Below are 13779 nucleotides of genomic sequence, written 5' to 3'. Positions count from 1 at the left end.
AAATGTGAGGCAGCCTAGCTGGCACCATATTTGGCTAATCACTGACTAAAGTGTTATGACAATTTCCTATCTTACTCTTGCCTAGAATGTATTCGGTACCTAAAGAACAACAATTCAAAGGCAGTGAATTTATGTTTCATAGCCAGTGAAATGTAGGTGTCTGCTTCGATTGAAACACTCACTGCTGGCCAAAAAGAAAAAGCAAGGCAAGCACTTCACGTGAAGAGTACAGACTGATTCTTTCGATCTACAAAAGAAAGGAAAATGTCAGATCATTCTTCTCTCAGAGCTGCCATGTATTGGCACGAACTTATTCAAAATTTCCTTGGTTACAGTTTGAAGTCAGACACAAGAAGGATTTGCTCTGTATACAGTTAGAAAAAATACCATTTCAATGGTACAAAGTAAAATGGATTTTCTCTTGACTCTATGTAGGCCAGCCATAAGATCATACAAATTCTATCACTCTCTCCTTGCTCCAAATACAAACGGTAAATGACGAATGGTTGACATATCGCTATTTTAAGCCTTTTATTAAGCCTGGTGTAATAATAGCTACAGAATAACCTCTTTGTGCCAGACATTCTAGCAGGTACTTTTTGTAATAAAAGCTGACATCTACAGGGGGCTCACTCTGGGCCAGACACTGGGCTGAGCACTTTCAAGGCATTATCTCCCTTAATTTGATATGCGAGCTAATCGTCCCCATAACCCTAGGAGGTAGGCCCTATTTTGCTCACGTTTTATCCAGAAGGAAGCGGAGGCTTCAAGTGATTAGGCAACTATAAAGGCCATGCTCCGCTCACAATGCCTACCTGCCTCTTAGTGACACGGAGAAAAAGGAGATCAGATATTTTTACCCTTCATTTTGTAGGGCAGCCACTTACTGTGAAGCATATCTTGAAAGGCATTATTGGCCACAGCGAAGATGTGAGGGGGAGCCTCTGATCGCCTCTTCCCTTTGTAGATGGCTGCCACTGCTCTGTGTTACTGGAAGCCACTTTTGAGGCTCACACAGCAGAGACCCGAATATATCTGACAGAAGATCAGAAAAGATTTCCAAAAACAGGTTAGGCATACTTCCAGATTTGTCAGCTCTTTCAATGTCAGGTAACATTTGCTCGAATATTTACTTACAAAGGAACTAAAAGAAAGAGAGCTTTTGGACTCTTGCGCAGTAGGGACTTCTGATAGGAAGAGACAGAACCAGGTTAGAGTAACAAGGGGGCCTGGGATTACCTCTCCCCTCGGAGATCTGTCAACCACTAGCTTGTCTGACACACACACACACGCGCACACACACACACAACTTTGGAAGACAAGGAGGACGCTGACAGAAGCCTTGTTGATTTTGGTAACCCGCTCTCAGGCATTTGAGGCCCAAAGGGAATCTGTGCCTCAGCAAGATTAGGAACCTGATGCTTAAGGCACTGGGGTAATAGCTCATGTGGGTCACTCAAACTGTGGTGGCTGGACTGTGGCTCCCCAAAAGGTATGTACACGTCTTAATCTCCAGAACCTGTGAACGGCATCTTTTTTGGAAAAAGGATCTTTGCACGTGTAATTAAGGTAAGGACCTCAGGATGATATCTGGATGGGCCTTAAATCCAACAGCTAATCACCGTATAAGAGACACACAGAGGAGAAGGTGATGTGGAGATGGAGGCAAAGATTGGAGTGACGCGGCCACAGGGAATATGCCAAAAGCTACTGGAAACCGGCACAGGTAAGGAATGATTTTCCCCTAGAGGTTCCAGAGGGAGTGTGACTGCTGAGCTTATTTGATCTTGGACTCCGGCCTCTAGAACTGTGACAGAATACGTTTCTATTGTTTTAAGCCACCCTGTTTGCGGTAATTTTGTTATAGCATCTTAGGGAAACAAAGACAGTCACACTGTAAAACAGAGTGCCCAGGAGCAAGCTGGCTGCATGGCAAGGCTGCTATAGCAATGGGTCCCAAATGCCATCATCTTTGCCTCATCTGCTCAGTGCAGCTCCTGCTGAATAGATTCTGAGTGAATTAAAGAAGCTGAGCAACCAATCATCACCTACTTAATGATGATGAAACAAAATTATTCCATTTATTGAGTACTAACTAGGTAACAGGCACTGAACTACATGCTTTACATTCTTTTATTTATCCTCCAAGCTACCATGGAGAGACAGACATTATTATCCCACTTTACAGATAAGGCGACTTCGAGCAGAAAACTACTAGTGAAAAACAGAGGTGGCATTTGGACACGGGTCTATCATGCTCCGAGCCTCATGCCTTTACTTTAGGATGAAAACCTGTGGGAAGGGATATGAATACTGACCAAATAAAACTGGGGAAACGCTAAGATAATGTCCCTTCCTAGTGGGCATTTCTCAAGGATTATTCTCATATGAGTATGCTTAAATTCAATATCTTTTTCACCCAAAAGAGGGCTGGGACATCGCCAATGTGATGCCAGCATTCTGTTTCAGTAGTGAAGCATATACACGTACATAGATCATCCAATGGTTATAGCGCCTCTTCAGGGCATGCAGCACAGATGCTTCATTGAGGTGAGTCAGCATTGCCATGTCTTCAATCATTTCAAACTCTGGGGGATTCATCTGCTGGATTTCGTCCTCCTTGACACTCAGACTCTGCAGAGAGGAGAAAAATGTAAGATATATTCCCCTATTTCTTCTATGCTCATTCATTATTGCCATGCATTGGGAAGAATTTTCAAGGAGTTAAGAAAAAGGTGCCTCATTAGAGGACGGAGCCAGAGGAAGTTAAACCAACCTGTTTTTCCCAAGAATTCCTCTGACTCATGTTCTCTCCTTGCCCGAAGATGAAGTTTTTTAAAAGTGGTTTTGTTGGGCTTCCCTGGTGGCGCAGTGGTTGAGAGTCCGCCTGCCAATGCAGGGGACATGGGTTCGTGCCCCGGTCCGGGAAGATCCCACATGCCGCGGATCGGCTGCGCCTGTGAGCCATGGCCGCTGAGCCTCCGCGTCCGGAGCCTGTGCTCCGCAGTGGGAGAGGCCACAGCAGTGAGAGGCCCGCGTACCGAAAAAAAAAAAAAAAGTGGTTTTGTTGAATCAAAATTTTCTAAATTGCAGTGCCCTGATCCTGTGGCTCCTCAGACTGAGATTGCCCCTGAGAGAACACACATTATATTGCTCATGATCTAGCCTGATCTAACCTCCCCTCGGCTCTGATTCTATTTTTCTCTCCTTTCGTTACCAACTTTAAGTATTACTCTCCACCCACTGGCTTTATTGCCTTTGTTAATGTTACAAAGACCAAAGGTGATTGGAAGTGTAGTCGCTTCTAACATCAGGAGGAGGAAGCCTGGAGCCAGGGAGACGCTGGCCCCAGAGTGGGGCTGGGGGGAATGGGACCTCCATTAGATGGTGAAAGGTCAAGCAGAACAAAGCCACCCACCTTTAGACTCCTCTTTCTATATCATTAACTTGTTGCTTTCATGTTCTTCTTCCTATGATTTCTTTCATCGTTGTAACCACATTATATTCACAGATCATCATAAATACTGTTAAAAAGACAGCAGTTTTAAAACATGTGCTCAGAAGAACAAACTTCTCATCTGGAGGCCTAATAAAATTGAACTGGACACAATCAAGAAAGTGAAAAGACAACACACAGACTGGGAGAAAATAATTGAATCCCTTAGTTTCCTTATTTAAGACATTCTGAATTTTTCCCTTGCCTAAATATGTATATTCCTATTGATAAGGACCAAGTTCTGCCCTTAATTCCATTAATTAGTTATATAAAAATCTACCTAACTTGTGATTTTTTAAATGTACAGACACCATCAGAAGGCATATTAAGACACCATAAGTGGTAGTTTTTGAGTGGCCTCCAGAATTTTACAATTCAGATGGCAATGCTTTAGATCATAAATTGTCTAAATACAAAGATAAGGGCATGAAAAAGACAAACTTTCTTGATAATGATCGTACCTGTTTGTTTTAGGATGTGGCTTGTTATGGAGTCAGGAAGGGCAGAATTGGAAGGAGACTGGTGAATTGCATATGGGCAGGAAATGATCTGTAAAATCTATAATGGAGTGTTCATCCAAGTCAGGGCAGAAATAGGGCCCAATTCTCTGCCATGGAGCTGGCAGGCACGTGAGGTCAGTGATGCAAGGCAAAGGTTCTGAGAGTAGGCTGGCTGTACAATATTGCTCTGTTGCTCTGAATACCTTGGTGACAGGCAGAAGGGGTTGGGGACTGTTACAGTCTCACTACACATTCTCTCTATGACCTCTCACAGTCTAACTTATGCCCCAACACTTGACCTAAGCTTCTCTTTCAAAGGTCATAGGTGACCTCCTAATTCTGAAGGTCAAGGCTCTCTCCAAGCCCTAAATCTCTTTCTCTAGCGTTTGACATTACTGACCATTCTCCCATTTCTTGGTTCCTCTGACACTGTTCTATTTTTATTCAGATTATCCCACTCTTTCCTGATCCTACAAACATAGCTTGCTTCACAGTTCCTAAGGTCATTATTTACTCCAAGAGGCACCTTTAAAAAAGAACTTGAGGGCTTCCCTGGTGGCGCAGTAGTTGACAGTCCGCCTGCCAATGCAGGGGACGCGGGTTTGTGCCCCGGTCCGGGAAGATCCCACACGCCGCGGAGCGGCTAGGCCCGTGAGCCATAGCCGCTGAGCCTGCGCGTCCGGAGCCTGTGCTCCGCAATGGGAGAGGCCACAACAGAGGCCCGCATACCGCAAAAAAAAAAAAAAAAAAAAAAAAGAACTTGAAATACGATAGAAGAAGTGGAAAAAGTTGTGCATTCTAGAGTCAATGAGCTTTACCACTGGCAACTCTGATTCTTCAATGTTCGTCATTACATCTTTGATAGTTAAGTGGAGGAGCTTCTTAAAGATTAATGAGTTTTCTAAAGTGTATCAGTGGCATCTCCTACCCCAGGTTTTTAACAAAACAGTTGGAGAAAGGACACACCTAATTATTAAATTAAATAGAGAACTTAGTCACCAATGGGCTGAAATAAAGATTTCTTTACCTTTCCATCTGTTGTCTCAACAATTATTCTGTCATCATCTCCACCCCCTTTAATCTCAGCCTCAACATAAGCATTCTTCACATCATGAATCCAGCATTTCTTCTTCCCTACAGAGGGGAAAAAAAATGGATATTTAACTACAGTCCCTGTAGGAAACGTACATTGGACACTTTCATACTGATGGACATGGTCTCATTTCTGCTAAGTCTGCTTGTTGACCTGGCGTCACCAATATAGGAAGTTGCAAAGTTCGATAAGATCATGAACGCTCACCCTGAAGATAAACCTACATAAGGACTGTTTAGGAGCAAGAAGCGTTTCAGAAAGTGGAGATTGGGAACATTTTGCTACCAGACGGTTACCTGCAAAGCCTTACCCACCTCTCCCAATCCCCACACTTACCTCCCATTCACAGCCCCAGGTGCTTGGTGGTTGGCCTGGTGCTCTCACCCTTCCCAGCTCCCTCCAAAAAACTTCCCTCAGAAAGGTCTGGTTACAACTAAGTGAAATTTAGGTTAGTGGCCATGTCTGTCCATCAGGGTTTCTTTAGACCTTATTTTTAATTTTGGAATGAAAGCCTGCTAAGAGAATTATACGGTAGACTTGGAGGGGGGAGAATTGAGGAGAGAGAATATGGATGATTGCTGTCATACAGCAAAACTGATTCATATTATTTTTCCCCATATATTGTTTTTCTCTCCCCCTGCCTCCTCAACCCCATGTCTCACGCCTTAGCAAAGCAGCCCTCTACAAAGCAATGAACCGATAAGAGGCTCTGGGTGACACGAGCCAGAATTCTTATGAACGTCTGAGGCAGCTTCTCTTGGCCTCGCTGGGATGCTTCTCAACTCCTCTCCCACCTGAGGCAGATCTCTAGGGAAGATGAATAAGAAAGAGTCTCTTAAAGGAAAGTGAATCTTACCAGAAGCTCACAGAAATCCCCGTTCACAGCTCCTCAGGTAGATAGGGGGGAGGGGGCAAGGAGAGCATTTGGCTGGAAGAGGGAAAACCTGTGCCTAGGGCTGTGGGATGCACAGGGGAGACCCTACTGCAGCCACAGCACTGGTGGGTAGTGCCAACTCCATCCCACCTCCCCAACACATGAATCACAAAAGCTAGCAAGCCTCACTGCTGCAGGATGGGCAGCCTCACCAGACGCTCTCCCCAGAGGTGGACGATAGGACTTGAGGACTGAGTGTGGAAGAAGGAGGTGAAGCTGGGCAGCACGCACCCCTCTTCCATCACACTTGTCTCTGAAAAGAATTTCATTGCTCACTACTTTCCTGCCATCACGACCTACACTGTGCTCTCTTTCCCTTTCCCTGGTTACAACCAATTCACCACTCAAACTGCTGGGCAAGAGGATTTTTGTATTCCTATCTGGTTGATTTTGCATTTGCTTCTACTTGTTGTTTGCATTTTAAATACTGGTTTTAATTGTATTGATCATTTTGGTTTTTTTTTGCGAAAGCTAATTTGGCTTTGTGTTATGTCTATGAAAATAAGCTTGTTTTTGAAAAGCACCCATTTGCATACATTGTGTGTGCTTAAGGTACTGCATTTTAAACCAAGTGTTATTACTTGAAAGAAACATGGGTACACCTGGCACAGATTTCCCTTTTGTCATTTTTATTTTTTTTAGAAAAAGAACCTGGGAAGAGAGATTAACAGACTTGTCCACAGTCACATAGCTAATTAGTGACAGTCATTAGAATAATGACACTAGAAATTAGATCATTTACCTCCTAAATCAGAGCTTTTCCACTAAAGCATTCTTCCTCTATATTATATGCTGAGCTTTTTTCCCTCCAGTTTTTCTCTCAGAAATTATGTTCATCACCTGCCTCATGATTAGCTCTTTCTTTTATCACCTCTGGAAGCAGTGGGAGAGAAGAATTTTTGGAAGCACTTACCTACTTGAGACCGAGTCCCAGAGAAGGATGGTTCTGAAGATGAAGTAAATAAACTCAGTCAACTTTTTTTTTTTTTTTTTTTTTTAACATTTTTTGTGGTACGCGGGCCTCTCACTGTTGTGGCCTCTCCCGTTGCGGAGCACAGGCTCCAGACGCGCAGGCTCAGCGGCCATGGCTCACGGGCCCAGCCACTCCGCGGCATGTGGGATCTTCCCGGACCGGGGCACGAACCCGTGTCCCCTGCATCGGCAGGCGGACTCTCAACCACTGCGCCACCAGGGAAGCCCCTCAGTCAACTTTTAATTCCTTGAATTCTCATGAATAATTGCAAGCATGGAAACATAGACAGCAATGGCTTTGATTCAGGCCACCTGGATTTTAGGCCTGGCTTTGCTAGTAACAAGATACAAGGCAATGCCTCAACTCTTTGGGCCTTAGTTTTCTCATCTGCAAGCTCAGGAGGTTCATCTCTATGATTTCATAGTTTTAGATGACTAAATATATTTTCCAAAATAAAGGTAACATGTGTTTATTGCAAAAAAGCTTTACAAGTAGAGAAATGTGTAAAGAAAAACATTTTAAAATAATCTCCCATAATGGAACAACTCAGAGATAACCACTGTTATCTATCTGAAGCATTTTTTTCAAGTCTTTTTTTCTATGATATTAATCAAAATTGAAGTAATATTGTATCCAGTTTTGTAGTTATTTTAACTAGATGGTTTACTTGTTCTATAAAAATCACTTACATTTGCCTTGAAATGGTGTTTTGTTTCTATTTCTGAAAGCACACTTCCTCCCTGACACCCAGCAATTCTAGTTTTCTAGGTGGCATAGTAATGCATTGTGTTTATTTTTCACATTTATTGTCTTCTTTGATCCTCATGAAGGAAGGTAGGCAGAGAAAGCATATGTTCCCATTTGAAAGATAAGGAAACTGAGGCTCAGTAAGGTAAAGTGATGTGCTCTAACTAGCCAGAAAGCATCAAGAACAGGGAATTTGAACCCAAAACTACTTGCCAAATACTCTTATCACACAGCTTCCATTTGGCCTGAGTTCAAAAAAGCAGACTCCATTGTCTACTAGCCCAGGGGGATGAAAAACTTCTGCTGACTCTCCTCTTTGTGCTGTCAGTGCATTTCTATGAGGAAGGATTGTTTGACCAAAAAAAAAAAAAAAAAAAAAATTAGAAATTATGTGGATTGTTATAGTTTAAGGAATTGTTTACAGTGCTGACTCTACTAAATGTATCATCCAATTATCTTGAATGCTTTGGCATTTTGATTTTCTCTCTGGTACCACTAGGATCTTGTCCCTCATTATCTAACTATTTGCGATAAGCTTCTGCATGACCAGTTCTGACCTCAGGGATAGTTCTGTTATTGTATTTGATTTGACGGATTATAATTAGCTACTCTAAAATCCAATCACAGTAATGACATCCAATGACTGGAAACTGGGAACTGATCCAGGACTGGTCTATGATTGAAATAGGATGTGCTACTTAACTGGCTTGAATTATAATTGGTCATATTAAAGTCTAATGTTGACTAATTCGGAGTACTAGAACAACTCTCAGTCGGGGTTTATGCTGTGCTGTTGAATACTTTTTGGAATTGAGATATATAGGTGGCTTGATGCTGGATCACACTGTGAAACTGACTCTAAGTCTCCAATTAACCAAAATTCAGAAGATGGCCATGCAGCCCAGACAAGTAAAGAAAGAGGGGGGAAATGTAACATTTATTTAGAGATTTGAATGTAGTACTCAGCCTTTATCTTACGGGTAAATCCTCATTAACCTTTGTCCTTGCCTATAACTGCTAAGAAATTACTCAGCAGGGTGAGAAAATCCCCCAATTATCTTCTGTTTAGTGTTGGCTGAGTGACCCTCCTGACCTAGGAGACAGCCAGGGGGCAAAGTTCCAGCATCAGCAAATCCTGAAGAGGGCCCAGGACAACTTCTGTTTCTCCCACCTTCCTGGAGCCTTTTCCTTCATTCTTCCTACCAGTGCACCAACCCCCCTGCAGTCTCAGCCCCCTCGCTCTCCTCTGCTATTTACCCACATGAAGAGGCTTCTGAGAAAGACTTTATCTGGGGCCATACCGGGGTGCTCCTTGAAGAGAAAACCTCTTGTAGGGCCCAGTAAGCAGGGCTTGGGCCTGGGTTGCCTCCCAGGCCTCCTGATCTTCCTTGCAAACTTCCATCTTTACCCTCCACACCCTGAGCTCCTCAACTGCTCAGTGGTTCATGGAGACAGATTGCACCCCAAGCAAATAAGTTAGGCTCCAGAACTGATGGCTTCTCTCCACTGATCAGACAGTTGCCGTCTGGAAGCAGTAAAATAAAGTGAAGCCAGCAGGCGCCACAAGTCTGGCCATCGAAGGCCGTGGCCTGGAGCAGAAGCAGCTCAGCCTCACTTCTTCTGAGATAGGCCGCAGCCTCGCCAAGCTCTGACAGGTCCGTCCTCCTTAAAGGGATCCACCACATCAGGCTGAGGCCTAAACGTGAGCCGAAAGGATTCACTCTGCAGAAGACGTGTAGGAAGGAACCAGGGGAAAGGAGACATCAGGCACTGAAGTGAGAAACTAGTCACCACAGATGGACCAACGAGGGTTAAGTCTTCTTTTTCACTACCTCTCTGCTGTGTCTCAAGTATATGACAAAACTGTACACAAGGAATCTTACTCTAGCAGGATCAACTTATCCACTAGTCACAGAAGGCCCAGTGCCTAGAGTCCATGATGCTTTTAAGGGCCCACAAAACTATTTTAATTTCTTTTAAAAGCAGAAGAAAAATATGAATATAATCTTAATGATATACAATAATGAAACCAGCCTGGATTCTGTTAATTGGTCTTTATACCAATACAGTTGTAAAATGCAATTTTTAATACTTTTTGTGAAGGAAGGGGCCCAGAAAGACAAAAGTGCCTACAGCCCATGAAAGTCATAATGCAACCTTAAAGCACAGAGCTCTGACCTGGGTGGGTGGTGGAATGGGGCAGACTGAGAAATGTCGAGCTGTGGACACCAGGGCCCTTGTAGGAGTGGAGGAAGGGCTTGCAGGTATCTAGGTGCATCCAGGTGGATGGAACATCGTAGGCAGATCATGGTGGCAAAGAGGGGAATGTTCAGCATTAGAAAGTAAAGGAATAAAAAGGTGAGTACTGCAGCAGAGATGAGTGTCTAGAGCAGATGGTATATGAAACTGCTGGCAGACAGATCTTTAGGAAGCTGTCCCGGGGCAGCACATGCTGAAGGAGGGAAGCAGGCTGTGTGGTGAATGGAGTGAGTGTGTGTAAGGAGTTCATCAGCTCAAGCAAGGCAAGTTCCAGTCTTAGAGGGACTGAGTTCCTGGGCAAATTATCAGGGCTAAATTCATTGAGCATTGAGTCTGTACCAAACACTTTACTTACTTTATCTTTAATCTGCACACTTTACATTTGAAAATGAGAAGAAGAAATGAAATCTGGGCTATCACGATCCCAAATGAGAGGTCATTCTCTCCAATTGGACAGAAAAGGTCTTAGGCTTTTTCCTCTCCACTCAAGCTTGCACAGCAAGTCTTCTTAGCCCCATTTTATAGATGAGAAGGTAGAGAAGGACTTTCCAAGGTGGCTTAGCTCTGGGACCTCATGCCTGAACAGCGCCATGGTCTACCCTGTCCGGAATGAACTGCAATAGCTTTCTATTTCATACGTGGGTGGAAATTAACAAGCCTAATCATGTATTTTACTGCACTTAATCTATTCTTTGCTTCGTGGTGACTTGGGTGCATCCATGACAGCACCTCTGGGATCTAAGGAGTGCGGTTTAAAGCAAAGACTGATGGTCCAGGACAAGAGCTAATTTTATCTCTGCCAGAAAATAAGCACGTGACTTGTAGGAAATCACTTAATCTCTCTAGGTTCAGTTTCCCTCCCTACACAATGCAAGTCCCTGTAATCTATAGGGACATTTTTCAAGATAGAGAGAAGAAAAGTACTCATGAGAAGCACGTGAGCCAAAGCCCAGAGATGGGAAACGGAGTGACATTGCCCAGGAGAAAAAGATAAAATTGACCTTTCTGCAGGTGAGCAGTCAGATTTAGGATTTGTAATAATAATACTTCATAAGTATTTGAATAGTTAACATGGAGCTCGATGAAGAAAAGCTCTGAAAGTTAGGCAGAGAAACTTTGGAACAGACTATAGGAAACATCATAGACTCTGGGCAAGGACACGAGGGGAAGCAGTATTTTAGGAAAATGGCTCTGGCAGCATATTCAGGGTGAATTGGAACGGGGAGAAACCATAGTCAGGGAGACAAGTTGTGAGTCTGTATTTGTGAGAGAATTAAACCTTCTCCTCCTCTCACTACGTGTGACTTCCTGGTGACTTGTTCAATAGACAGTAGAGCTCAGGAAGTGTACTTTGATATGGAAGATATCCATAAGTTTGTGTGTGGGTGTGTGTGTGCGTGTGTACACATTTCCTGGAAAGATACCTAAGAAACGGGTATGTCTCTGGGGAACAGGATATGGGTGGGAGAAGGAGACAGTTACCCTACACTCTGTACAATTCTGGTCTGTTTCAATTTGTGGCATGTGCATGTACTTTCATATATAACAGATTTTTTAAAGTAGTTCTTATTATAACATCCAAGGATAAAGAGCTCACATCAAAATACAGAGCACACAGCTGTGTAAATCTCTTTCCTAGTCTGCACCACTTAGCATAATTAAAGGTGTAGAAAGCAGCCCTGGATAGGAGGAAACTGCATTGCCAGGAGTATAACTGTTTGGAGGTAGGTAACTGAGGCCAAGAGGATGACCTACATTAGTACCTTTGAAGTAACTACAAAGTGCAGATTACATGTATCCATTATTCACAGGGTACTTAGGCAACATTGCTCTCAGAAAGTTAGCCTCAGACAGAGGCCTTAGATACTTATGCATGTTCGTGGTACAGCCAAACAACTATTACAGTTCTGTTCTAGCACTCACTTTTTCACTTTCTCAGGGACTGAGTAAATAAGTATATAAACCACCATGCTTCCATTTACATTGACATGATAACAATTTCCAGAGTTAAATGTGTCTTGGTTACCTAGTAAAGACAAGGAGTGGGAAAGCCTTATGTGAAAGGGAGAGTTGACATGTGAACTTTTCACCTTGGCCTGGAAAGGCTCATACTGGTCAGAACCTAGCTGCCCTTGATAGGCGATAAGTTAACTGTCATGTGAGAAGTGACGCCAGTGTGGGCGACTGGCCATTCCAGGTGTCTGGGGACTGAAGCATTTCCCAGGACTTGGGACTTTCAGTGCTCAAATCAGGAAAGTCCCAAACAAGCTGGAACAATTTGGTTACCCTCCTTTTAAGTCTAGAGCATTTAGTTATTTTTAAGAATAAAATCTCTAGTTTGGAAATTAGCTATTTTTGTGCTGGTTGTATTTTCTGTGGTTCTCTCTCTCTCTCTCCAGGTATTTCGTCAATAGCTTTTTGAAAATGTCCATTTATTCTCTCATCCAACATGTACAAATTGCCCACCTACAACTGCCCACACTAGGCTTGGGGGCTACAGTAATGGGCAGGATAAATATGCTCTTTTCTCTCTTAGAGTAATAGACTGGGACTGGGTTGGACAGGGTCGGGAGAGGGAGTTCCTTCTGTCATGAATTACAGCTACACTTTAGGCAAATTTGAAGAGAAAAATCTTCATGCCCCCCCCCCCACCCGGGGAGGAATGGTGCTGGTCATGCAGCAGAGGTCAGAATGAGGGAGCCCAGGGGACGGTGGAAGCCAGGGGAAGAGGTGAGTTTGTACAGCTGTGACGCCCAGCTCACCACTCAGCTGAAACCTTAGGAGGGGTGATGATTTTCTTGACACGAGAGGCCTTTTCCTCACACTGTTCTTTCACAGGCTCCTTCTCTCTCCCAGCATCCTCTGCCTGCCTCTTCAATGGAAGGGTTCCCATCTTTGGAAATGAACGCTGCGAGTCATTTCCAATTTCTCCTTTTCTCTCATGCCCACATTCAATTGATCACCAAGTTCTCTTGATTCTATAATTCTCAGGTTCTTAGCCACCTTTAGCAGACACGGTTTGGAGTGTCCACTGAGCCCACACACTTCTCTGAGAAGTGCCTGCCTTCATACACAGAAAAGGAACCACAAACTGTCATGTCTGTAAGGTGACACTGGTCACTGGCCCAGCTGATTACACCAAGTCTGAGTACCCAATCCAATCAGGGACAATCACGGTGTCTTTTCCTGGAAGACAGATTTGAGACTTAGATGCCACTCTCATTCTGGGTCTTTTGCTTGAACTGAGTGGTGCAGGCTTGGGGGTTGAGGTGGGCATTGTGGTGTGGTCACGTGGTGCCACATGCATGGTAATCAGCAGAAGCATCAACAGAGAGGGAATCATAAGAATGAGGAGAAGCAGCCATAAAGAGATGAGGAAAGAGAGAGAAAAAGAGATTGCTTGCCTGTGTTCCAAATAGCTTTCCCGGTTACAGACCTCTTGAGACCTAGATTCAATTCCTGCCTTTGGCTTTCAAAAAATCTTTCAATAACCTTCCAATAAATCCCTATTCCTTTCCCCTAAACTCAGCTTTAAATGGTCTTAAGTGAGTTTCTGGTTTTGCCATCAACATATCCTTAACGAAGACGTTATGTCCCAGTCTCTGTACTAATACAGGTTCTCATTTTATCTCCTAAGATGTTGTGAAGATTATATATAAATAAAAGTCAGCACAGTGTCTGGTGCATTGTAAAATTTCAATCAGTGTTAACTACTCTTATTACTATTCACAAGCATTTGTTCAGGCTTTGAATGCGAACTTGATTAGTGAATCTGAA

General features: G+C 43.5%; 1 protein-coding gene across 1 annotated transcript in view; it reads right to left on the bottom strand.

Moving 5' to 3' along the window:
* Window positions 1–9145, bottom strand: part of MYH15 (myosin heavy chain 15) — a 164827-nt gene extending 155682 nt beyond the window's left edge. Inside the window, 6 exon segments of the mRNA XM_049709855.1 lie at window positions 220–247; window positions 888–1035; window positions 2491–2634; window positions 5024–5200; window positions 6153–6345; window positions 9045–9145. Of these exon segments, the coding sequence (XP_049565812.1) occupies window positions 220–247; window positions 888–1035; window positions 2491–2634; window positions 5024–5200; window positions 6153–6345; window positions 9045–9145 (791 nt within the window).
* Between the last annotated feature and the right edge of the window lie 4634 nt (window positions 9146–13779).

The sequence above is a fragment of the Orcinus orca genome, chromosome 5 (genome assembly GCF_937001465.1).
Source record: "Orcinus orca chromosome 5, mOrcOrc1.1, whole genome shotgun sequence".
NCBI classification, from domain to species: domain Eukaryota; kingdom Metazoa; phylum Chordata; class Mammalia; order Artiodactyla; family Delphinidae; genus Orcinus; species Orcinus orca.
This window is presented reverse-complemented; position numbering and strand designations above follow the sequence as displayed.